This window comes from Scardinius erythrophthalmus (assembly GCF_964197995.2).
Source record: "Scardinius erythrophthalmus genome assembly, chromosome: 23".
NCBI lineage: Eukaryota > Metazoa > Chordata > Actinopteri > Cypriniformes > Leuciscidae > Scardinius > Scardinius erythrophthalmus.
Window position 1 is genome coordinate 13,206,825 of NC_138243.1, and position 24,375 is coordinate 13,231,199.

Genomic DNA, 24,375 nt, shown 5'->3' on the forward strand with positions numbered 1-24,375 from the left:
CAAGCCATTAAACCCAGCTAGTCAAATATATTGTCTGAACTGCAGTTAGTGCTCTGAAATAACACTACGCTAATGTTTAACGCTAACCACTACGTTTAACGCTAACCACTACATGTTTTCAGGGTGAGTGTCTCCTTACATGTAAATAATAAGCTATGATCATAGCAGCATACTGGATTCAATGGAGTAAAACTCTCTATCTGTCATCTCCTAGATCTTTAAACAAGGTCTTTAAGAGGTAATGTTTGCTGGGTGGAGTACACACTGGCTAGCTGTGCTGACACCCCGGAAAGGTAAATAAAACAGGCAAACAGACTTTCAAACAGTGTTGTTTGTATGTATATGACAGAAAAACCCTTATTTAGCAATTTTCCAGTTTTGGCAAAGGATAATATTTGTGGAAGGATCTCGTAATCCACTGCTCATGACGCGCTAAGAATTTAGCACTGTTCGGCTGCCAGTTTTGGCTACTCTTTGTCATTTTTGACATCAAATTGTCCATTGATGAGAAAAAATACACAAAAAGATGGACTCTTGCTTATAAAAACATTGGCTGTGAAAGGAAGCCTGAGGAATCTGGGCGTCTGTCTCAGTTCAGTTCACCCTGCTGCGCTGGTGTTGGAGAATTCACTCATACAAGGTTCACAGAGACTGCCTGTGTCTCAGACTTCTGGTATGTGACGCAGGAAAAGTCACGATAACACCTACCAATTCTCACATTCATTCACAGACCGTCTCCTGGTGACATCACAGAAATTTGAGGTGACCAGTGGAACCTTTTTCACAAACACGATTCCACAGTTATCACAAAGTTTTTCATATTTTCATTCTAAAAGAAATGTATTTACATTTAAAATGCCACACTTCGTGTTATATTTATTACCTTTACAGTAAATTACAAAACAGATTAACACCCCAGACAGCAACATAGTGTCGACCCAGATCCGGCCCACATCTGGTACACGTGGATTCCACATGGTCCGGTATTAGTATCTTTGCATTTTTCTAACACAACGGCTGAGGGAGTGATGACAAATTCTCTCTTCTGACTGCTGTAATCAATCTCTCTATATTTTCCCTCTTTTGGAAAGTCGTTGCTATTGGAGAAAATGGGAATACAAAACTTATATTTGTTGCCGTATCCCATTCACCACTATAGAAGTTTACCCAACTATGACGACTTCTGAACGCCGGAAATATGAGAAGGTTCCCTCCTGATGACTGGTGTTTTTCATGCCAGACAAGAAAACACTCTCCCTCATTGAAAACTATTAACCAACGCAGTCTTTTTGCTTCTCATAATTAAAGAATTCACGTCTGACGGGTGGGATTCCGTTTTGCTTTCATTCCTTCCATTAGTCAGCGATTCCCAAAGAAGGCATCGAAAGAGTGGGGGAGCGGCTCTGGGACAGGAAGGATCGGGGGAGAGACACACAATGTGGTAATGTCATTAAACCTCAGGGTAGTGGAAATGGAAAAGCACACCATGGGCTCTTTGATCGCTCTCAAAGGTCCGTCTTTAAACCTGCTTACTGTGGTTGCCATAGTAACATGGCAAATATACAAATTTCATGATTCTGGCACAGACCTTTGCATCAAAGAAAACGGGTGTGTGTAGACAGCTGGCATGTCATAAAAGGAGGATTGAATGCTAAAAAACTATTCTAGAGCGGCAAACTTTGGAGAGGAATGTGTGACCAGTAGTAGTAGACCTTCCCTTCCCTTTATCCAAGAGATAAAATGATGAGGGAATGTGGGGGAAGCAGAACCTCCTCTCAACTGAATTTCCGGATAAGACAAAGATATGTGGTCGTTTCTCTAAGAAATAATGCTTTTGAGGAAGGTTCTGGGTAGGATTCTTGATTCTTCTGATGGGAAACAGTGTGGTTTTGTTGATAGTGTGGTCTTTGGTGCATATTGTCAGGCATTTAAAAGGCATATCTGGGGCCTATACCATGAAGCTGGTTTAGGTGGCTAGCCAGGTATGTTTCAGTTTAGTTTGCGCCAACCCTGGGTTTTAGGGACCATGAAAGTGGTTTGGCTTTTAGCAGTGTTCATCGCCATAGTAACTATGGTCCGGGGCAGATGATGTTCCAGGTAAGAGGTTGCAAACCTAATTTGAGCCAATCAGCTGTGAGCAAAGTGACACATGTCTGATCCGATAAAGTCACTCCACCTGTTTCTACTTCAAATTAAAGATCAATACATAGCAAATTATTTTTAAAGACAAAATCGCCTGGCCTTTAGTAATGCTTATTTAGAATAATAATTTTGTATGATTTAGATATTATTTATGTAATTATTATACCCTTAATCGATCACACATATACAATTTTAGTTGATCAATTATTATTACGCACAGTTTAAATGAATACATATATAAAGGTAATATACAGTAAATACACTTTAGAATCAACAGATAAAGGTATAAAATGACTACATGTGAGCTTAAATATCGAATTCTCTCTATACCTTTATCAACTGTATAAACTAACTTCACAATTTTTACTTGCACTGATATAGCAAGACTTTTTCTTTTAGTTGTCCTCTTTCATAGACAGATATTTTCTTCTTGCTGTGTGAATTTGTTTAAATTCTTAATATTTTTCAATCTCGTAATATTCTGCAGGAGAGAAGTGAATCGCGCTGCTTCTCTTGCGGGAAATGAATCACAGTTTCACTCTTTCTCAGCATGTGATTGGCTGTTCGCTGCTGATGTCACACCTAAACTCCTAAACTCAGGATCAAAGTCAGAGTTGACAGAGAAAGTTGATGATCAGCATCATCGTACCAACAAAGCCTGGTTGGATTGGTTTGGTTTTGTCAACTCGAAACTAATCCTGTAACCCTGAGTTTGTTCAACTACCATCATGGTACAGGCCCCTGGTCTGTTTCAAATCTAATTACCACAGGCTTGGTTTACTAGCTCTGAATTCACATCTGCACTGCATTTCAGTAAAACCCAAGTGACTCAGCACTGTCAAAATCAGTTAGGTTAATAAACTACCATGATTACAATGTTCCATGAGCCCAGAGTGATTTGATGTACCTCAACATTGTTGTTCGTGGTACTGATGAACCGATGACCAGGGATGCGCTTCTGATTGCACATCACCCCAACATCCTCGCTGTGCCTGCAGTCCGACACCCCAAAGCCATTCGAGGGGCATTCGGCTAAAGATTTCTCTCTTCCTGTACAATGGACATTGTCTAGCCAAATGCGACCTGTGGAACAAAGAACAAATGTTGGTTTTGTCAATCGCCAGCAAATGTTCAAAATCCATTCGACTCCAGTGGGTTAATAAAGGCCTTCTGAAGCGAAGCGATGGGTTTCTGGAAGAAAACTATCCGTATTTAAAACTTTATAAACTTTAATCACTGGTTTCCAGCAACGGCCGTTCGCGCGTTCATGAGAGAGTCGAGTTCCGGCGGAAGGGTGACCTCTGACCCGACGCATGACATAGCTTCTCTTCTCTAATATCGAAATCCTCAGACATTTTCTTTAAAACTTCTCATTTTAGACTACTTATTTGTGGCAGTTTCCATTCATTCTTTAAAATTTCTCAAAAATGTCATGCAGCTTTGAAGTGAAGGATGAATTTAAAAAGGCTGCTAGTGACACAGCAAAACCTCCTTGGTAAACCATCTTTAACCGACCTAGTCAGTCTAGATCTAGCTATTTTCCTTGCTTCAATATAAAGTTATCCTTCCAGAAATTCCTCTCACTGTGCATTACACGCTGCATATGATTTTGCATACTCGGTGGAAAATGAAATAAAAGTGGAAGGCCAGTGGTTATTCTTCCATAGGGCTCAATCATAACCACCCACTGAACTCTGGAGTTTGATTTACAATCTTTGACAGATTAATTGAAACAAATCATCATGTTTCTTTATAAAGAGACAGAGAGATGAGATTATGTCTGCTCTTGAGGTTGAATCGTGTTTCCATACTTTTTCGTCTGATTGGAATCAATAACTGCTAATGACTAAAACATGATGGATTACATTAGTAATTCCACATTGTGGATCTTTCAATGGACCATACGCTTATAATATGCTATCAAACTGAGTTTTTGGAGTAATTCTTGCCTACCTTCTCCTTGTCCGAACTTTGCAGATGGGGACCAAGCCACAGCGCCCAAGAAGCCAAGCTGCCGACACGCAACATGAGCCGCTTCGATTGAGAAGTCATCATCACAGACAGTCCCCCATTCATTGTTGTAGAAGACCTCTAGACGACCCTCGTAATGCTTGCGTTTATCACCGGCTAGGCGGAGTTGAATCTTGGGTTGCTGGGATTCAGATTGGGCCTGAATCAGAACCAACAGATTGAAGATGTACAATGCAGAAGAGACCGCCATGGCTAAACTTCCTGCGAGACCTGCGAGAGCATTAAACAGCACAAACACAAGATTAACAATGTAACATAAAATAACCTGATTTATTAAACCAATTTGGGACATTATTCATGACAGATTCATTTGGTGAAATGGACACCAGCATACTCAATTCAGTGTATAATGACCACAAAAACTGATTAGATGAATAGCTACAAGGGAGGTAAAGGTTTTTTCTTCACTAATGCAGAGCATGTGTATGAACATGCTGAACTCTGTCTCAATGTCAGTCCACCCTTCCCCAAATCCTGAGGCTATAGCATGCAGACAGATGTCTAGTGTCTATCCATCAGTCGTCCCAAATCCCAATCATCTCTGTCAGTCATTTATTTGTAGGAATAAGACCTATAATACAGACAATATTAATGTCTCATAAAGGAATGCATGTACAGCATTAAAAGCAGCATATATGCACATTAATTCTGAACTCAAAAAATACAACTCAGCATTCAAACAAAAACTATGCCAAATGGTTTCCAGGATGTTTCTAGTTTCTAGAAACAGCAGCATATATGACATTACAACCTCCTTCATTCATACACATCTAACCGCCAAAACCACAGTGGGCATTTTCATAGAAGTATAGACATCTACACAGTCAAGATGTTTAACTCCCATATGTATCATGTACTTTGTGTGAAGTAGGCTAACTAAACTTTTATCTTCACGATATGATGTTAAGATTAGTGGCTGAATTCAAGTTTAGCACACTCCTCATCTGTCCACCCAGCAGGACAATTACCCGTAACACAATATCCCATTTCCTGACTCATTCCCTTAGGGATTCTGTTCCAAATAATTCACTAAAAGCTGCCTTTACAGTGAGTCGCTTTATTAATTTAAAGAGACTTTAACGTGATGTCAATCACTGTCCAAACAATGCAACCTCATTCGTTTCAGTGTTGCAGAGCAAGCTGCAGCAGGAAAACACACTTAGATTCATGACGTTGTTGCCATGACTATGACTTTTTTTTTTTCATTCATTACACATTAATTGTCTTATACAATATGCTATTCAGAGCCAAATAAGTCTGTATACATTGATAATGTATTAATAGTTTATTATACAGAGATGCAATTAAATAAAAGTATAATTAAAAGAGTGTGCGTGCGTGCGTGTGATTGTGTCATTATATTTCAAAGCTGTAAAGCAATTTAGCTAATTTTTTTTTAAATTAAACATTGTTGATTTTTGGAAGAAAAAAAATTCTGGGGAAAAATATAGAATTAGCCTACATAATTTGTATTTGAGGCGCAAGGAAAGTTGTAGAAGGCTTACCTCGTCACTTCTTTTATAATACACAATTTTATAATCATACATTAAAGCATTTTCAAAAGTCTATGCCGGAACCAACATGAACAACGAAAGAGTACATTTCTAAGAACATGAATGTAATTTTGTAACGATTGTTCCTACATATTCATATTATTGGGGTTAAATTCCAGTCATGGCTATATCAAATATCATAATCACATTTCGTTATTAATAAAGACATCCAAAACAACTTCGATGTCAGCATTTGAAGTTTCAAACAGAATTCGATTCAGTGGTAAACAAATTATTAAATACTAAATATAATTTCTGGTTGGCGCCTTAACTTACCTTTGGACAAACTTTGTTGTAGTGAAGAAACTCTGCCCAGTTACACGCGCAGCTGGATCTGGATCTGAATCTGAATCTGGATCTGGTGCAGCAGCGCTGGTTCTGTCTGTCTCCTGCAACACTTTTAAACCAGCAGGCTACACTCGCTTCACCGCCTCCCACCAGCACTGCAATATGAAACCAGCCATCGCCGACACATTATGAAAGTCACAGACGCCTCGTGTGTGTGTGTGTGTGTGTGTGTGTGTGTGTGTGTGTGTGTGTGTGTGTGTGCGCTGCACATGGCTGTCGTCATACAGCTGGGGATGCCCTAGACCTACGTGAGGGTTCTCATGCACGACTAACGCTTACTTTTCCATCGACTGACAGAACGACAGACGGGCATGGATGGATGGATGGATGGATAGATAAATAGATACAGTAGTAGATAGACAGGCATGGATGGATGGATGAATGGATAGACATGGATGGGTGGATGGATGGATGGATAGATAGAAATGGATGGATTGACAGAGGTGTACAGTAATAAAGTAAATTTACTTGAGTACTGTACTTAAATACACTTTTTGAGTATCTGTACTTTACTTGAGTATTCTTTCTTTCTGGAAACTTTTTACTTTAACTTCACTATTTGAAAGACAAATATCGTAGGCTACTTTTTACTCCACATTTCTGTCAAGGTCCTTGAGTAGAAAGTAGTAACGTCAGTCAGGGGATGATTTTGGTTGCAGGGGTTGCATTTTGATTGGAAACGAAAGTCGGGTTGACATCAACATCTAGCGTCGGACAGACGTCTGATTTTGGTTGGAAACAAAGGTCGGGTTGATGTCAGAACCTGATTTTCATTTTCAATCACAATACAACGTCTGTCCAACGTTGGAGATTGACGGATGGATGGATAGACAGATGGATGGATGGATGGATGGATGGATGGATGGATGGATGGATGGATGGATGGATGGATGGATGGATGGATGGATGGATGGATGGATGGATGGATGGGTAGACATGGATGGATGGATGGATGGATAGACATGGATGGATAGACAGATGGATGGATGGATGGATGGATAGACATGGATGGATAGACAGATGGATGGATGGATGGATGGATGGATAGACATGGATGGATAGACAGATGGATGGATGGATGGATGGATGGATAGACATGGATGGATGGATGGATGGATGGATGGATGGATGGATGGATGGATGGATAGACATGGATGGATAGACAGATGGATGGATGGATGGATGGATGGACAGATGGATGGATGGATGGATGGATAGACATGGATGGATGGATGGATGGATGGATAGATAGACATGGATGGATAGATGTACATGGATGGATGAATATACATGGATGGATGGACAGACATGGATGATGGATGAATAGACATGGATGGATGGATGATTGATAGACATGGATGGATAGATAGACATGGATGGATAGATGGATGGATAGATGTACATGGATGGATGAATATACATGGATGGATGGACAGACAGAAATGAATGATGGATGAATAGACATGGATGGATGGATGATTGATAGACATGGATGGATAGACAGACATGGATGGATGGATGGATGGATGGATGGATAATTGATAGACATGGATGGATGGATAGATAGATGAATGGATAGATGGATCACAATTAACAATTTGTTTTTACCTGGTCATTTATTAGTTTATTCATTAGTTCAGCAGATGCTCAGTTGAGCTCAAGTATACAGAAAATAAAAGAGATCAACACACAATCTAAGCAGTGTTTAATTAACCCCAGTGTGTGTAACAGCATGAACACACACACACAGATTATGCTGCTGCCCAACAGACAAAAGCTCATCTATCAGTTACATTAAATAGATCAGAGGAGGCTTTATTTGACATGGATGACTACAGGGTTCACAGGGAACTGACAGCCAGTGTAATGAGCAGGACCCCCAGCTGCAGGACAGGGCTGGAGCTCAGGTACGGGGCGGCGTTGTTTTCCCCGTGGCTGTGGGACCGGTGCGGGCCGTTACAGTCATCGTTGAAACAGCATTCCAGCTTCACCTCACCATTGCTCATGTGAGACTTGTCACAGAAAGACTTGTAAGCGCATGACTTCATCACAGAGTCTGTGGTGAACAAAACACATGGATTTAAATAAAACACACTTACAGTAACACTCCCTCAGTCCGAGCATTGCTGAAGGATACGTCAGATAATCGTCGTTTGGTCTGTGCTGTTGGTTGAGTGTTTGTGCAGTCCAGCACACACAGTAGCCTATTATGTAATAGAGCAGACCGGGGCTATAGTTGTCACAGGAACTGTAACGTTAGGCTTTGAGTCAGAAGATAATTTACATGAATGTTTGTTTAGCAGTGTTTTCGGCTTCAAACACAGTTCAAAACTGATTTAAATCAGCACATTTTTTATGAATTCTGTCCTCCAAATTAAAATCTATATTTTATTTGTTTGTCTGTTTGTTGCTATAGATACTGCAAACAAGTGGAACCATATGTAGGCCTACTTTTCATACTATAAATATCAGGTCTTTGCAAGTGTTGTCGCATATTTTACTTGTTATTTTATTAGTTATAATATTTCATATAATTTATTGTCATATTTGTTATTTAAGTGCTTCAAAGGTATGTGTCTGTACATAAATTGTATTTCAAAAATAATCACACCCTCGGAAATAATCACTTGGGTTAAACTGTGACAACTAGCCCCGGTGGTTTGCCCCCCTATATTAAATTGAAGCGCAACAGAAATGCTCAAGAGGGATGTCTCCTCCATGTGGCCAGTAAGCGAACTACAACAGCCATCTCTCTCTCTCTCTGTGTGTGTGTGTGTGTGTGTGTGTGTGTGTGTGTGTGTGTGCCCTTGTTTATATTACATTGTGGGGACCAAATGTCCCCATAAGAATAGTAAAACTTGAGATCACCTACATTGTGGGGACCAGCCAGTGGTCCCCACTTTTCAAAAGGCTTATAAATCACACAGGATGAATTATTTTGAGAAAGTAAAAATGCAGAATGTTTCCTGTGATGGGTAGGTTTAGGGGTAGGGTTAGTGTAAGGGGACAGAATATACAGTTTGTACGGTATAAAAACCATTACGTCTATGGAGAGTCCCCACAAAGATAGTGAACCAGACGTGTGTGTGTGTGTGTGTGTGTGTGTGTGTGTGTGTGTGTGTGTGTGTGTGTGTGTGTGTGTGTGTGTGTGTGTGTACTCACTGGGTCCTGTGATAGTAGAGCAGGCATCTGAGTGAGCAGGACACACTGTCGATCCCTGCTGGTAACACTCCTCCATGTTCTTAGACACACACGTGTAACACTTCAACCCCTCACCTTTACACGCCGAACAAGACAACACAGCTGATCTGAGATTATACCACTCCAAACTATACAGATACAACTAATCTTTTTACAAGGACTGTATTGAATATACATTTTATGTTGCACATATGTTATATACCTTTCAAAAGTTTGGAAACATTGCAATTTTTTAAAATGTTTTTGAAAAAAGTATCTTATGTTCACCAAGCCTGCATTTTTTTAATCAAAAATCAGTAAAAACAGTAATATTGTGAAGTATTATTACACATTAATAGAACTGGTTTTTATTTGAATATATTTTAAAATATAATTTATTTCTGTGATTTAAAGCTGCATTTTCAGCATCGTTACGCAACTCTTTAGTCGCATGATTCTTCAGGAATCATTCTGATGATTTGATGCTCAAGAAACATTTATTATTATTATTATTATTATTAATGTTGAACAGTTGTGCTTATGTCTTCACTGTCACCTTTGATCAATTTAATGCATCCTTACTGAATAAAAGTATTATTTTCTCTCTTTTTAATCTTGCCAAAAATGTTTGAACGGTAATTGTTTCCACAAAAATGTTAAGCAGCAAAAACTGTTTTCAACATTGATGATAATAATAAGAAATATTTCTTGAGCATCAAATCATCATATGTATTTATGGTACATCTAAAATAAATAATTTCATATATTTAATTCACGAATAAACTAACAGTAAATAAATAAATAAACAATTTTATATACATTTTGTAACAGCAACGTGTTGTCGTCAATATTAATAATAATTACATTTAATGTAAAAACACTTGACTATTCATAATACATCTATCCATTTTAATATTTATATTTATTATAAATAATAGAAATAATAATAAATAATAAAATGTATGCACAAATGTATTTTGTGTGGAGGAAATAACAATATATTTAATTAATATGTTAACATTATTGTAAGTATTTTTGCAAAATCTCTTTTACAGGAGTATTAACACTCAAAATCATGGCAACATTAAAATTAACCATAAAGCAATATAAAAATCTGGTACTATACAGATACTCACTGTGTAACACAGCGGTGAACAGGACTATTGCGGCGAGGAGAGTCTTCATGTTGAGGAGATGCTGTGTGGAGAGAAGTGCTGAGACTGTGGAAGTCTTAACTACAAAACACTTCAGCGCCTCTCCGTAATCCCACAGTGTGCATTCATCACCTGCTTAACACACTCAACGCATCTGCATAATCAACTGTAAACCGGGATGAACGGGGCTGCACCATTAAAGAGGAGAAATGATTTATGATCTGGACATTTTTCTGAACATCTCAACACAGATTTCCTTTTTAAAAATGACTACAGGACCCATGCAAGTCAATTACACTTAACAGAAGCCGATCCGGTAACTTATTATCAGTGTACTGTACATTTCACTGATTCAAACGTTGCATTTGTTGTGTGTTATTTGCATTCACAGCACTGTTTTGATTGAATTCACTGCAGTATCTGTCCTCAACATAAGGACAATCTCTTTGTGAGTGCACATATTAATACCCTGTCACCAGATATCCCTCTTAAGAAGAGATTAGCTATATATGCAACACACAACCTGAGAATCATTTCTGTAAAGACATAGATACCGATACTGACATGCATCTTTGCAACACTTCTTAAGGCATTCAACAAGCTAATTATTTCTTTATTCAGGGAATGCATTTATGCACAAAATATATATTAGTCAACGGGATGTCTGTGCAACTCTCTCTTCCACTTTACAAACATTAATAACACAGTAAAATAACTTCTCATAAAAATATACACAGGTCAGTGAGTACTTTAAAGAACACCACGCTCTTGAAATACAGGCTCGATTTTCTCTACAGGACCCGTTAACGCTTGGCACATGGATTGCGGATTCATTTGGCAGTTGGATATTCTTGAATAAGGTAGCGCAGAGGAATTGTGTGTAAAAAAACAACAACAACAGCAATAGCCAATAGAAAGCATCACTCTTTAGGCACGTATACTAGTCGCCGGGCAAAAGATTGTCAATCCTCGTAATGACTTCATTGAATGTTTTGAATATGATTCGGTCCACAGGCATAACTTTTGACAGCTTCTCTGCGACAGAGAGTAAACGTGTGATATTCTCTGTGATTCATGCAGACTTTGAAAACAAAGAATTTCATACAAAAAGTTTAAGTGCTTTAAGTTAGGTTTGCTTTTTTGCCGTTACGTTTTGCGAAGCAAGCATTTGATCGGAAGATTATGACCTCAAACCTAGGAAAAAGTAACCCATCAGAACATCTGGTAACACCAGAACTTGCTTAATATAATAAATTATGATAATTTGGCACCTATAAACACCCAGAGAGTATGGAACTTCAACTGTCTACAAACTCTTACAACAGAAGTCTTGAATATGCTAAAAGCTACTCCGTTAAAGAATATTCCGGGTTCGATACAAGTTAAACTCGACAGAATTTGTGTTGAGTAACACAAAATGTCATTTGAATCCATACAATGTAATATAAGTCCATGCTTTTTTCCACAGAGATTACAGTGAGGGACTTGAATGGGAGGGGGTCCAATTTTAGAGCAGAAATATTCGATTATATTCTTCTTAGATTAATTCTGTGAACATGTGCATATTATTTAAGCTCTTATATTATTTAAAATTGCTTAACTTTACAAAGAAAATTATTTTTTCACACTGAAATTATATGAACCCTCATATTGTACGACATGTGACTATACAGTTGAAATACTTAATATTGTAAAGTTTAACATTCACTTTCATTATAAGTGCCTCACTGTAAACCTGGATTTTTGCTTCTTTTTTTTTTTTTAAGAAAAGGAAATTAATTTATTCATTAATTTTTGTGGTAATCAACATTATACCACCAGTGATGTCAATTGATATTGAACTCGTACTGAACCCGTAATTCCTTTAAATTTGTATCATGATCTCTAATATATAACCAAATAATTACACAGGTTACAGTATTATCCAATGCAAGAAATGTAACTAAAAAAGTTGTAAATAATATGATTTGCCCCCTCCGTTACAAATAGCAGCAGTGCAATCATGTAAACTATGAACAAGGCCTTTCCGCAAACACCTGAACACACACCCGGAGTCTCTCCCAAACACACAGCTGCCATAACAGCCAGCAGAAAGTCATCAGAATGAGATATGTGGGTGGTTTTCCCACTTTCTTCAAGACCAATGAAACATTTTATACCACCAAAATATAAGCGTAAGTCCAACATCAGCATTTTCTGAATCTGTAAAAAACATTTGGGACTCGTATCTTGTTGTTTCTTCCAGTGCCTGAGCCAGACCCATGGAAAAGTGACTCCTTTCCAAAAAGAAAAAAAACAAAAAAAAGCAATGGGAGATCCAGAGGCGTTCTTGGTCGGGGTGGGTTTGGGTAAAAAATGTTGAGGTTCTCCTTCCTTTTAGTCCGTTGTGCCCAATTTTGCAATGAGCTCATCACAAATTTTAGTGAGCTCTTCAATCTCTTGATTCTGGAAATAACAAAGTGACTTTTAAATAAGGTTGTCTTGGAAATCTTGAGTTGATGTTACAGCATGTGTTATACATCAGATGTGGGTGAGGATGAATGTGTGAGTTTACCTTCTGTTCGAGCGCCCGCTCCAGGGACTCCACCTTCATCTGCTCTTTTCTCAGGCTGGCGTTCAGCGCCACGCTCTCTGCGTTGGCCTTAGTTCGCACCTGAGCTATTTCCTCGTTCGCTCTGCAAAAACGAACGCAGGTCAGAAATCATTCAATAGCCCCTTTCGCACTGGGCAGTTCTAGGAACTTAGTTATAGGAACTAGCCATCAGGGTGGTTCTCTGAGAACTACTGTAAATGTTCCCCTAGGACCATTTTCCTGGTTGTATTCGCACCACCAGTAGGAACTCTAAAGTGACGTAAGCCGCGCTTATAGTTGTGACTTTTATTTTGATGGCGTGGCTGACTTTTATTTTGACGGCGCTGAGAACGGCAGAGCCTGAGCACACAGCGCTCCCATTGAGTGGTGCAGGTATGATGTCACTTTGTAGGCCAACTGGCAGTTAGCATCTATGGAAGCTTGTTTCCGCCACTGAATAATAAATAAATAATAATAATTGCGACTTTTTATCTCACAATTGTGAGTTTACACCTCGCAATTCTGACTTTATTTCTCAGAATTGCGAGATATAAAGTCAGAATTGCGCGAAATAAAGTCGCAATTGCGTGTTATAAAGTCAGAATTGCGAGATATAAAGTCAGAATTGCATGAAATAAAGTCGCAATTGCGTGTTATAAAGTCAGAATTGCGAGATATAAAGTCAGAATTGCGTGATATAAAGTCAGAATTGCGTGTTATAAAGTCAGAATTCTGACTTTTTTTCTCGCAATTGCGACTTTATATCACGCAATTCTGACTTTATAACACATAATTGCGGGTTTATATCTCGCAATTCTGACTTTATATCTCACAATTCTGACTTTATAACACGCAATTGCGACTTTATTTCACGCAATTCTGACTTTATATCTCGCAATTCTGACATCTTTTCTCAGAATTGTGAGATATAAAGTCCAATTCTAAGGGGGAAAAAAATATGGACTTTTTTTTTTTTTTTTACCTCAGAATAGTTTATATCTCACAATTCGGACTTTATATCTCCCAATTGCGACTTTATTTCTCAGAATTGCGACTTTATATCTCGCAATTGTGACTTTATTTCTCAGAATTGCGACTTTACATCTCGCAATTGCGACTTTATTTCTCAGAATTGCGACTTTATTTCTCACAATTCTGACTTCATATCTCGCAATTCTGAGAAAAAAAGTCACAATTCTGACTTGATATATCGCAATTGTGAGAAAAAAAGTCAGAATTGTGAGATAAAAAGTCGCAATTATTATTATTTATTTATTATTCAGTGGCGGAAACAAGCTTCCATAAGCATCACACTGGTTCCTTCGACAAAAACCCAATAGGTTTTTCTCATATTTTTAAGAGTCAATTTTTTTCCCCTGTTTTTAGCACATATTTGTCATGTAAACGTACCCTAATACTGAAAATGGTTCTTACTTGTCAAGTTTCTCCTCTGCGTGGATTTTGAGGGTCTGATAACGTTGTTCCTCCTGCCTCACGCGCGTGAGGTAATCCTGAGCGCACTTCTTTAGCACTTCCTCATTCTGATAAGAGACCAGCAGAATCATCTGTATACATTCAGACGAATCGTTTATATATTCAGAATTTTGGACACTGAAGGAGACATCTTACCTTCTTATAGCCCTCAAGGACGGTCTTCAAGTTTTCGTAGCGTCTGAACAGGTCGGACAGCGAGCGCTCCACCGAGTTGAGGTCGGCGAGGGCCTGATCTCTCTCCAGGGTTACCTGTTGGACACTTTTCTGAGATCCTATGTTCTTTCGCTGCTCGTCTTCTGTATTGCGGAAATCAGACAAAAAATAAATTAGTGCATTGCAGAAATATGCAAACACTTAACCTAAAATGTGTATTCATTGTGTTTTTGAATGGTTTTGAGAGGTAGATCACTCACCTATCATTTGAGCTACCGTCTTCTCATACTCATCAACTATTTTCCTATAGTAAAATCAGTAAATAATGTTAGAATGTTTCATTGCGGGGATTAAACTCGGTGCATTCTGGGAAGGGTTCTAGATAAGGATGTACCTCATTTCAATGACCTCCAGTTTACCCTCCTCACATTTCCTCTTCCACTCATTGGCTTCGATCTCTTTGGCAATTATCTACAGGTGCAAAAATGCAACTTTATCCACTTAGACTTTTAAATTGAATATAAAACTACATTTAAATGCTACATACAAATATTACAACTAATTTAACAGCAAAAATAGATTTAGCATTTAATAGCATGTAACCATTTTTATTTAGTTTATTTGTCATTTAATGTGTTTACATGTACTGGATATTGTGCCGGACTGATCTCAGGACAGTATCTGGAAACAGGGCAGGTGTTTGAGTGTTACCTCTTCTCTGATCAGCGTGAGCACTGCTGCTTTATCTATCTCACTGAGAGGGATTGAATCCAGCCCGGGACTCGTCTTCACTATGGTCTCACTGTCTGAAGAGCTCAGAGAATGACTCTCACTCTGCAGAACAAACAAAGAAAAGCTTTAGGAACTGTTTCATTTTGATTTATTATACCATATGTTCCTATCAATAATAATAGTGCTATATGGCAGCATACATAATACCACATTTTTCTAGGAGATGAAACAATGACTACACTCTTTCCTCTGACCCAGTTATTAGCTTGCCCTTGAACAGATTAAGTCTTGTGGACATCACTAATCCCTTTAAAGGATTTATAATTATGAATCTCTGTCAGACAGATATGGCACCTCTGCTAGTAGCCTAGTGTGTTGAATATAGTCATACAGAATTTAAAGGAATGCCATAGATAATACTAATCAATTAAAACTTACCGAAGGGGAGAGGTCCTTCTCATCAAACCGGTCTGTTATCCCTACTGGCAGATCTGATTAAAAAGAAAGGCAGATTGTTAGCTACTGACTTGATTAGCCTATATTGTAACAATTTTCTAGGATTTTATAATCTGTAAAAATTGTATATACTTTGCCAGTGGACAAAAATGTAGGCCCTATTTGGAAAAATATGTAAACCGTTTATAAGGGTTTCTCTCAAGGAAATAGTAAGATTTAAAATCATTCATAAAGTAGCCACTAGAGGGCAGCACAGGCTACTATAGCGAAATGGTGTCACTTGCATTCAGATGCAGCGTTCACTTCTTTATTCTTATTCTGAATTTAAATGTATCTACCCATAACTACACATATTAATGAAAGTTAAAGAAGAAACAGAAAGAAAGTTCTTTCTTAATGCAGGGATTATCTAAAGAGACACTACAAAACGGTATTCCATTTGTAATAATGGTAAAAATATTCAGTGGGATCTAATGTAGGGCGGGACTTAATTGTATCCTCTGCGATTTGATTGGATCGTGCGAAGGCTATGCTATGGTTGTATTGGTTATTTGCTTCCCGCCCGCGTGCTTCAAGACACGATGTCAGCAGCAAACTATAAAAGTAAGTAGTTTCTAAAGCAGATACATTTATATTTTTTATGAAAGATTATGAAAACATATTTTTCTTTCAAATAATATGTCTGCGTGAATTCACATTATCTTTGGTAACCGCAGGGACATATTTTCTCTGATGACAGGACCACTGCTTCATCAACTTAATGAACTTCATAATCTTGCCAAACTACTGCTCTCTGGTGGCTCAAAATAGGATTGTCTGCAAACTGTTTTTATTTACTGGGCAAATTAAAATGGCAACAGAACAGAGGACTTGTTATTTTTTTCCTGGGAGAGACAGAGAGAAGCTAGCTGAACAAGTAAGTCTTTTTCCCATACAATGCCCCCAAACTGTCTGATCTAACAGAGCAGTGCTTGTTAAACCTCATTAGTGACAGATTGACCCAGACTCTAATGATTATTGATTTATTATCTGAGAATAAACACTGCAGTACTACAAGTAGAACAGAATGAGCAGTTACAAGCCTCACCATCTGCAGTCTTGGTACAGGTGGTTGTTTTGGTGCAGTCTGAAAACTCCTCTGGCCCGTCCTTCTGGCCCATGATGACGGTGGAGGCTAACTTCTCCTCATCTGTGGCATGATGGACGCGGTGAGGCAGTTTAGAAGCAGGATCCTCCTGCACGTCTTTCTCCTGTGAATAAGAAAGCAAATTCTAATGTTGTACATATAGACTTGACAGACTTAAAACACTTGATATGTAATGGTAATACTTAGCAGATTTGGGTAAACAGTGATTTTCCCTGGCTGCATACAAAATATCACTAATTCAGCTTTGAACAGGCAAAATATTTGATCAGTCTAAAAAATTAGTTACAGCCACTCAGACTCTGTTCTCCACATAGAGCTTTAAACTCTCTGGGACAAAAGCATAGGCGGACACCGTGACCTGTTTTGGGAACCGCATCTTATTTCAGTTTGCGTGGTGCACACACACACACACACACACACACACACACACACACACACACACACGCACACACACACATACATTGTGTTTTCATGTTTAAGGGGGACTTTCCATAGACATAATGGTGTTTATACTGTACAATATCTTCTATCCCCTTACACTAACCCTATCCCTAAACCTATACCCATCACAGAAAACTTTCTGCATTTTTACATTTTCAAAAAACATCACTGAGAATGATTTATAAGCTGTTTTCCTCATGGGGACCAAAACATTTCCCCACAAGGTCAAGGATTTTGGATATTGCCGACGTCTTTGTAGGGACATTTCGTCCCCATAACTTAAGGTTTACCAGTTTACACACAAACAATGACGCACACTAGTGTCCTGGTTCGGAGAGAGCAATAATATAGAGATATTGTATTTCAAGAGGAGGGTTAGTTCAGAGTGGGTTAATGGGAGAAAGAGTGAGACTGTGAGGGAACATGAAGGAGGGTGTTTGCTGAGTCACTGCAGTAACCACCAGGTCCAAGACAATACAGCAAATCTAGAGGCTTTGTATATATAATATTGCTTATGTCATATTACATAGTCATGTACATACAAAAACACACACATATATAATATGCACAGATACAAAATACAGCGATGCACACATGCCCACACAAAACAAGATGCATACTCTTATCTGTTGGGCAGTACTGAAATCTTACCTGATTGCAGACATCCAGAACTAGGGACTGATTCTCATACTTATTTACTTTACACGAGTTCCTGCAGAAAAGAATATTGACAACATCAGAATATGCGACCAAGAAACACTGGAATAACTTTTAGCAAAAACTTCCCTGATAGTTGCAGAGACCAATACACAGGCTGATTAATCATTGATATTGCTCTCATTTAAGATATTTTGTCAAGGCATAATGCACATTTTATTCTTTTAAACATTTTTGATCGAACTAACTTACTTTTAGCAAATTTCTCGACATCTTGGCATAATTAAAAGTGCGCTAAATATTTTGTTTTTCATTTATTTCCAGCAAAGGTGTACAGATAAACATGTTTAAAATGATGCACATGAACATCAGATTAAAAACTCCAGTCATATTAGTGCATTATATCCTAAATAGCCTATAAACATCAACATTATGTTGGCCATCCAGGCTGTTTTCTTGGTATTGGCATCTATTGAACAACTCATTGGCTATAGTTAACCATTCAGAAATAGGGATAGTCATTGTATCCTACAAAATACAGTTTAGACCATTTAAAACAGAGCCTGCATATCTACAATGTGCTTGATATAACAACTGATTAGTATATTGAGCACCATGAGAGGGTCAAATCTGAAAATCATTACAAAATGCCCATGGACTAAATCAATACTGTCTGCATGAACAGTCAGAATACAATAAAATAAATAAGTACACCTTCTGCCCTAGTTAGTTTGGAGGACTGATACTGCACATGATTTGGAGCAAGAGGGCAGTTCAGCCTTGAGCAACAGGACAGAAGAGATAACACTGAAAGTACAGGAAAGGAGGGCAGGAGAGGATACTTACAATAGAAAACAGAGAAACCGCACTTGCTTAGTGGTCCTGAGGACAGTATGACAGGGACAGGGGAGGGAGGGAGCAGACACAGAGAGGAGGGGATGTTGAGAGGGGACGTGCCATAAGACATTAGAGGCCGAGATAGAAGCATGAAGAAAAAAAGTAGGAGTGAGTTTAAGCTTCCTGACTTTCACAAACAAATATGAGTTAGTTTGTCGAGGGGATGTCATAAAAAGTGGGAATCGTATACACTGGGACAGTGTAAACAAGACGACCATCAATTTTACGACTGTGAACTATCAAATACGATTGCGCCACATGAAAGATGCGTGATTAGACAACAACTGAGATGTTGAATAGGCAGGGTAGCATTCCAACAATAAACACAAAAGTGAAAAGTAGGTTTGACTGATGTGTTTATCATGCTTAGTGGGTGAAAATCCCTCCTGTTTGCTAACAGACACAACAGAAAGCCACAGATGCAACACACAACATAACTTTTGCCTGTCTGTCTAGCTTAACTGCCACTCACGTGATGATCCTGTCTTTGTTTTTCTTCTGAGACTGTCCTGTTTGCTTCCTCTGCTCCAGAGTTTCGTCTGGTTTGTGTTTGTCCATTAGCTTGTCAGTCGTTGGTTTAATTGTGTCACTTCCACCTAAGGTCTTTGATGGCTTAAAAGGATCAATAGAGTCATCAAAACGATCAGGATCAAAACTATATGATCCTTTAGGGAGTGTTGGCGAGTTGCTAAGTTTACCGTTCCCACCAAAAGGATCAAAGTTGGGATCATCCCACTGACTTGGGTCAAAGTTGTAGGATTTCTTAGGAATAGGAATATCATCAACGTTCATTGGAGTCACATTCTCAGATGGTGGTTGGTCTTTTTCTGATGAAGTCTCTGGTGGTAGAGCTGCTGTTTCTGCAGCTTTTGGTCGCAGTTTTTTTGGAGTAATCAGCTTGCTGCTTGTCTTTTTTCCAAGCTTCTTGGGTGGAGGTCTCTTGGCTTCGACATCATCAAGTCCAAACTCCAACAGTACTGGCTGTGCAGGCATTTCCTCCATCAACTCTGATTTAGAAGTGGGATTGGCAGGTGGAGAGTTCTGCATCTTGGTCTCTTCAGTTGCAAATGTATTCATGGTGTTGTCAAACTGTTTAGGGTCAAAGTTGCAGCTGCCTTTCGGAAGTATCGGAGGATTGTCGTCCACTTCGTTGGGGTCTACGCCATTCAGTGGGGTCTTCACCTTGAGGGAAGGAGGTCTAAGCTTGGGGGACTTAGTGTATGGTTTGGAGGACAGTTCTTCAATGTGACCATTGCAGATGTTGGCATCATCTGGTGTAACTGCTTCAGCAGGATAAGGGTGGTCCACATCCATGTCAGCAGAGGAAAGCTGGTTCCTGGATTTCAGGGTCGGGCTGGGGTCCACACTGTTCTGGCGCACGACCGGGGTAGGTGCATCCTCAGGAAAACGCTCATCCAGGGTCAAGTTCTGGGCTGCGGTTGTGATGGAGGTCAACTGATTCACATAATCTTCTGGGAAACCTGTTGAGAGTAGAAGAGGTAAACCATTTATTATCATGTTCTGTATAATTTATAGAATTATCCTGTTGAAATATGCAATAATGTGTTACAAGATAATGCAATATGTTCCCCTAATATCATCTTTCTTGTATTTTCAGAGTGTTTTCACTTTTCCTTTCATATGTTCTTAGAGCACATACATACAGTATGCTCTATTGTTAAACCTATGGAGGATATTTGAAGAACAGACTTCCTTGCGTCAGAAAAGACAGGAAATGCTTCACTCGGGATGCAAAGAGTTGAACAATAGTCTTCTCTTCCCTGTCTCCAACAGGCACAAACAACTCAACCTCAAGCAACAATCAGCCATAAAAGTGGGCTAGATGTTTCAGCACACCCATTCCTGATTTACTGAAAAGAAGACTTGGCCTTTCAGGCACGTCCTGGTTTTGCCGAGTTAGACGCGTTCCTGGCTGGGTCAACATATTTTGTTGATCCTGGAACAACATTCCTGTCAGAAAATGTAATGCTAACCATATCCCTACCCATAAACCTAACCCTACCCATAAGTTATACCTAAAATCACTAAGATGTTGATCCAGGAACATGTCGTACTTGGTAAAATCAGGTTCTGTGCCTCTCTGTGCCAAAATACGAAGAATGAAAACTGCCAACTGCACAATTCAAGCATCTACCGTACATGTGAAATTGTCAGTAGTCTTAAAGTAGTCATTTTGAAACAGTTCCCTTTGACTTAACAGTTTTGCTGGCAGTCATCACTGAGTTTTGATGCAACAGTCTGTTGCTAAGAGACAGGAGGAGACAGTCTATTTATAAATAAGATGTATGACTTTGTGCTGACCTCCAATTGAGACAACTTTGAGAAGTACTAGCTGTTATCTGTTCAAAATATTTACATGCAGGAATGAACATGTCCAACAGGCAACTATATCAGAGTTGAATTTGTGAATTCTGTTAGTGCTCCAACATTCTGACATTGGTGCTAATGTGGGCAACATGAGTTTGAGTCTGTTCGAGTGATATTCTGTAGTGGTTCTCAAGGGTGAAAGGTGAAATTTGAAAGGTTAAAAGTTTGATCCCCAGAATGAGCAAGCCATAAGCCTTAACTATTGTACTCTTAAGTAAGGAGTACAAACCCTAAAGACTGCTTCGAACTAACATCACATGAAAATCACATAAACAAATACAACTTTTAGGCTAGTAATGTCTTAACTGTAACACAATGGTTTTTACTGGACATCAAAAAAGAGGAACTTGAGCTTCACAAACTAGCATTATAGGTTCCCTAAAGCTCAAGTTCCTCTTTTCATGTATGAAATAAACACAACTGCAGCCTTTAGAATTATAATGACAATATTCAACCCACAGACCTTCCATGAGTCCTTTCCAGTGTCCACACCCAATCTTCCTATTTCTTTAGCCAAGTTCTAGCTATCTGTTACTCTTTGTGTCTTTTCCACACATCTGGTGCTATGCTGTCCTTCACTGTTAAATTAGATGGCAGACAGCCCTTCCCATTGAGGACACAATACACTCTGATCAGCACTTTTCTCTACAGCTGCTCTTGTCATCATTTCCAGAGGTCAAGGCTCCTCCTCAACATGTTGTTTTAACTTAAAAAAGTAAGTGTTTGTTCTGCCTTACTTTTAAGTTTAACCTGTTAACCGTTGCCAGTGCGCCCGCGCACTGAAGCGTTTTTTTTTTTATTTAGTTCAAATTTACTATCAGATTTAATGTTATGCCTTGACAAACTATACATCATTAAAAAGATATAATACTCAAGTTTCAGTATTTGACCACTATTGTTTTCTGAGAAACTTATAGCGACAGTTATTTCTAAATTTCTGTCAGGAGTTATGAAATGAAAAAATGAGTCGATAACTTTAATATGAATTATGCGCGTCAGCCGCTTTCATTCATAAAAAACTCCCGTGCCGTCGTCATGACAGCGATTCACAAAACAACGTACCTCAGGGCTTTTAGCTCAAAAATGTGCAGATTTGGAGAAATATTGATAGATTCTCATAGGTTTACATCAGATTTCTATTGACAGGAATAATATTTATTGAATTTATACCCAAATGCGTCGATGTAATCTTTATGAGCGTTTGGCACTCTCATTTACTGGGTTTTCAATTCATACCAATAGCCTGAGGGCGCTATAAGCACAATAATAACCCATATGGGACATGAAGAAGAGCCATAATCATGTGACAGGACGTCACTGATACCAGAGATACACACAAAGCTAACAAGAGATAGCGCTGTATCATGCAGATACAGATATTTTGAAGACAATAAACATGATTGCAATGATATTTGAGTTACCTGTGTTTTTCAAGCCATGCCAGGTATTTTAATAATAATAGATTATATATATAATGTAATGCTAATCTATAGACCATCATTGTGCAGAATATGATCAAATAGTATATTTTCTGTCTGATTTTTTTTTTATCTGATGTCAAATTAGATCACAGAAGATTATTTAAAACACTTCACTTGCGTTTTAAAGTAAGTTTGAAGCACAAACATGGTTTTAATCTCAAATTGTCATGTATTGATGGTGTGCTAAGCTAACATGCTAGCTAGCTCTAGGTGCTTCTATCTTGAAAAAAATGAACTAAATACAGAGTTTTAGACTTATCATCTTCAGATTTTAAACATAAAATGTTTAGACATGTGGCTTTAGCTGTAGTGCATTTCTAGATTGCTACAGGGTCAACTTTAATTTTATTTTCATGAAGATGTTTCATAAAAATAAATTTCTAAATCTTTACAAAACTTTAAAGCTATTTATAAAAAAAATTTCATTATGACAATAATTAATTCTACATTTACAATAAACTGCCAGGTGTCAGCTTTCAAATGAGATCATACTTGTGCTTTTAGTGCAAAGGGTTCATGAACTGTATCTGTTTCAGTGTGGGTATGTCATTTCTGGGGATTTTTCAAAAGTGGGCTTGCAGCTTAACAGGTTAATCAACTCAAATATCCAAGTTGTCACAATTTCAAATTTCAAGTTGACTAAACTTAAAATTTTAAGGCAACACTTATACTTACTTTTTAAGTTGAAACAGCTTTTTTTTTTTTTTTTTTTTAACAGTGTATAGGGCGAGTTAATTTTTGCAATATATAAACCTCTTGACAGAAATGAAGTACACCATGTAACTATGCATTCTATGACCTTTTTTAAGAACAGGAAGCTTTGAATGTCGTATTTACTATCTGCCAATTTAGGGCCTCGAAATTCATTTATATTGGGTATATGTGGTACCTGAAATGTAGGTTTGTACATCAGATAAAGGTGTCTGCTAAATGGAAGACTACTAAAAATTTAGTACATGAATGTTATTTTGAATGTTATCGTGAATGTATACAGAAACAGACGCTTTCAGGCTATGAAAGCAACTGCTGCCGTTTGAACATGCAACACCAGTGAAGGAGAGTCATCATCATCAGACACAATGTTACTGGTTATGCAGCCAGCGCTAGTGGCAGTGACTTAAGCTTCCTCTTTGTGGTGGGAGTGTGATGCATCGACAATGTTTATTTCATCAAAACAGAGCAGACAGTGCTTTGGACATCATGAGCAGAAAAATTCAAAACACAAATGCCTCATCTCCACCCTCCTGAGAAACATTTCAGAGCGGTTTTGATTATATAACTACAGCAAAATAATAAGAACACTCATGCCAGGCAAATGCATAATACTGTCACAACACATTTGTCAATACGGTCATAAAGATACTGCACAAAAGAGCCATAAAAATTACATTGTACATGACTGAGTTTCTTATAGAAAAGGCAATCAAACAGTAAATAATGCTTGTTTTTCATTTATATTCTCTGACATCAACAAGCAACTGTGTTTATGTATGACTTTACATTGAAGGTGCAGCAGGATTTAGTACCTGGGGTGGAGAGGACACAAGAA

General features: G+C 38.3%; 3 protein-coding genes across 6 annotated transcripts in view; all 3 read right to left on the bottom strand.

Moving 5' to 3' along the window:
• loxl2a (lysyl oxidase-like 2a) overlaps positions 1-6,138 on the bottom strand; it is a 29,439-nt gene extending 23,301 nt beyond the window's left edge. Inside the window, exons 1-3 of the mRNA XM_081354841.1 lie at positions 6,003-6,138; positions 4,096-4,383; positions 3,050-3,225 (exon numbers count right to left, since the gene is read on the bottom strand). Coding sequence (XP_081210967.1) covers positions 3,050-3,225; positions 4,096-4,363 — 444 coding nt within the window. The 5' untranslated portion in view covers positions 4,364-4,383; positions 6,003-6,138. The remainder of the gene's footprint in view (positions 1-3,049; positions 3,226-4,095; positions 4,384-6,002) is intronic.
• Positions 6,139-7,680: 1,542 nt separating this feature from the next.
• Positions 7,681-10,931, bottom strand: LOC308683797 (uncharacterized protein). The gene is made up of 3 exons (XM_081354556.1): positions 10,391-10,931; positions 9,237-9,350; positions 7,681-8,130 (listed from the first exon to the last, which is right to left on the bottom strand). The coding sequence occupies exons 1-3, from the start codon at positions 10,437-10,439 to the stop codon at positions 7,916-7,918; spliced, it is 378 nt and encodes a 125-aa protein (XP_081210682.1). The 5' UTR covers positions 10,440-10,931; the 3' UTR covers positions 7,681-7,915.
• Positions 10,932-11,005: 74 nt separating this feature from the next.
• tacc1 (transforming, acidic coiled-coil containing protein 1) overlaps positions 11,006-24,375 on the bottom strand; it is a 31,623-nt gene continuing 18,253 nt past the window's right edge. For all 4 annotated transcript variants that reach the window (XM_081354555.1, XM_081354553.1, XM_081354554.1 and 1 more), the window contains 11 exons: positions 19,430-20,438; positions 18,055-18,115; positions 16,903-17,065; positions 15,798-15,850; positions 15,339-15,461; positions 15,022-15,098; positions 14,888-14,931; positions 14,610-14,770; positions 14,415-14,521; positions 12,963-13,083; positions 11,006-12,853 (listed from right to left, as the gene is read on the bottom strand). In XM_081354555.1, the coding sequence (XP_081210681.1) occupies positions 12,785-12,853; positions 12,963-13,083; positions 14,415-14,521; positions 14,610-14,770; positions 14,888-14,931; positions 15,022-15,098; positions 15,339-15,461; positions 15,798-15,850; positions 16,903-17,065; positions 18,055-18,115; positions 19,430-20,271 (1,821 nt within the window). In that variant the 5' untranslated portion in view covers positions 20,272-20,438 and the 3' untranslated portion in view covers positions 11,006-12,784. The remainder of the gene's footprint in view (positions 12,854-12,962; positions 13,084-14,414; positions 14,522-14,609; positions 14,771-14,887; positions 14,932-15,021; positions 15,099-15,338; positions 15,462-15,797; positions 15,851-16,902; positions 17,066-18,054; positions 18,116-19,429; positions 20,439-24,375) is intronic.

Bases quoted from the DNA above. Each gene is read 5' to 3' on its own strand.
- LOC308683797 (XM_081354556.1), bottom strand. From the start codon at position 10,439: ATGAAGACTCTCCTCGCCGCAATAGTCCTGTTCACCGCTGTGTTACAC. The intron at 9,351-10,390 runs GTGAGTATCTGT...CGGCGTGTAAAG, and splicing joins GTTCACCGCTGTGTTACACA to GTGAGGGGTTGAAGTGTTAC. The intron at 8,131-9,236 runs GTGAGTACACAC...TGTTCACCACAG, and splicing joins CTCTACTATCACAGGACCCA to ACTCTGTGATGAAGTCATGC.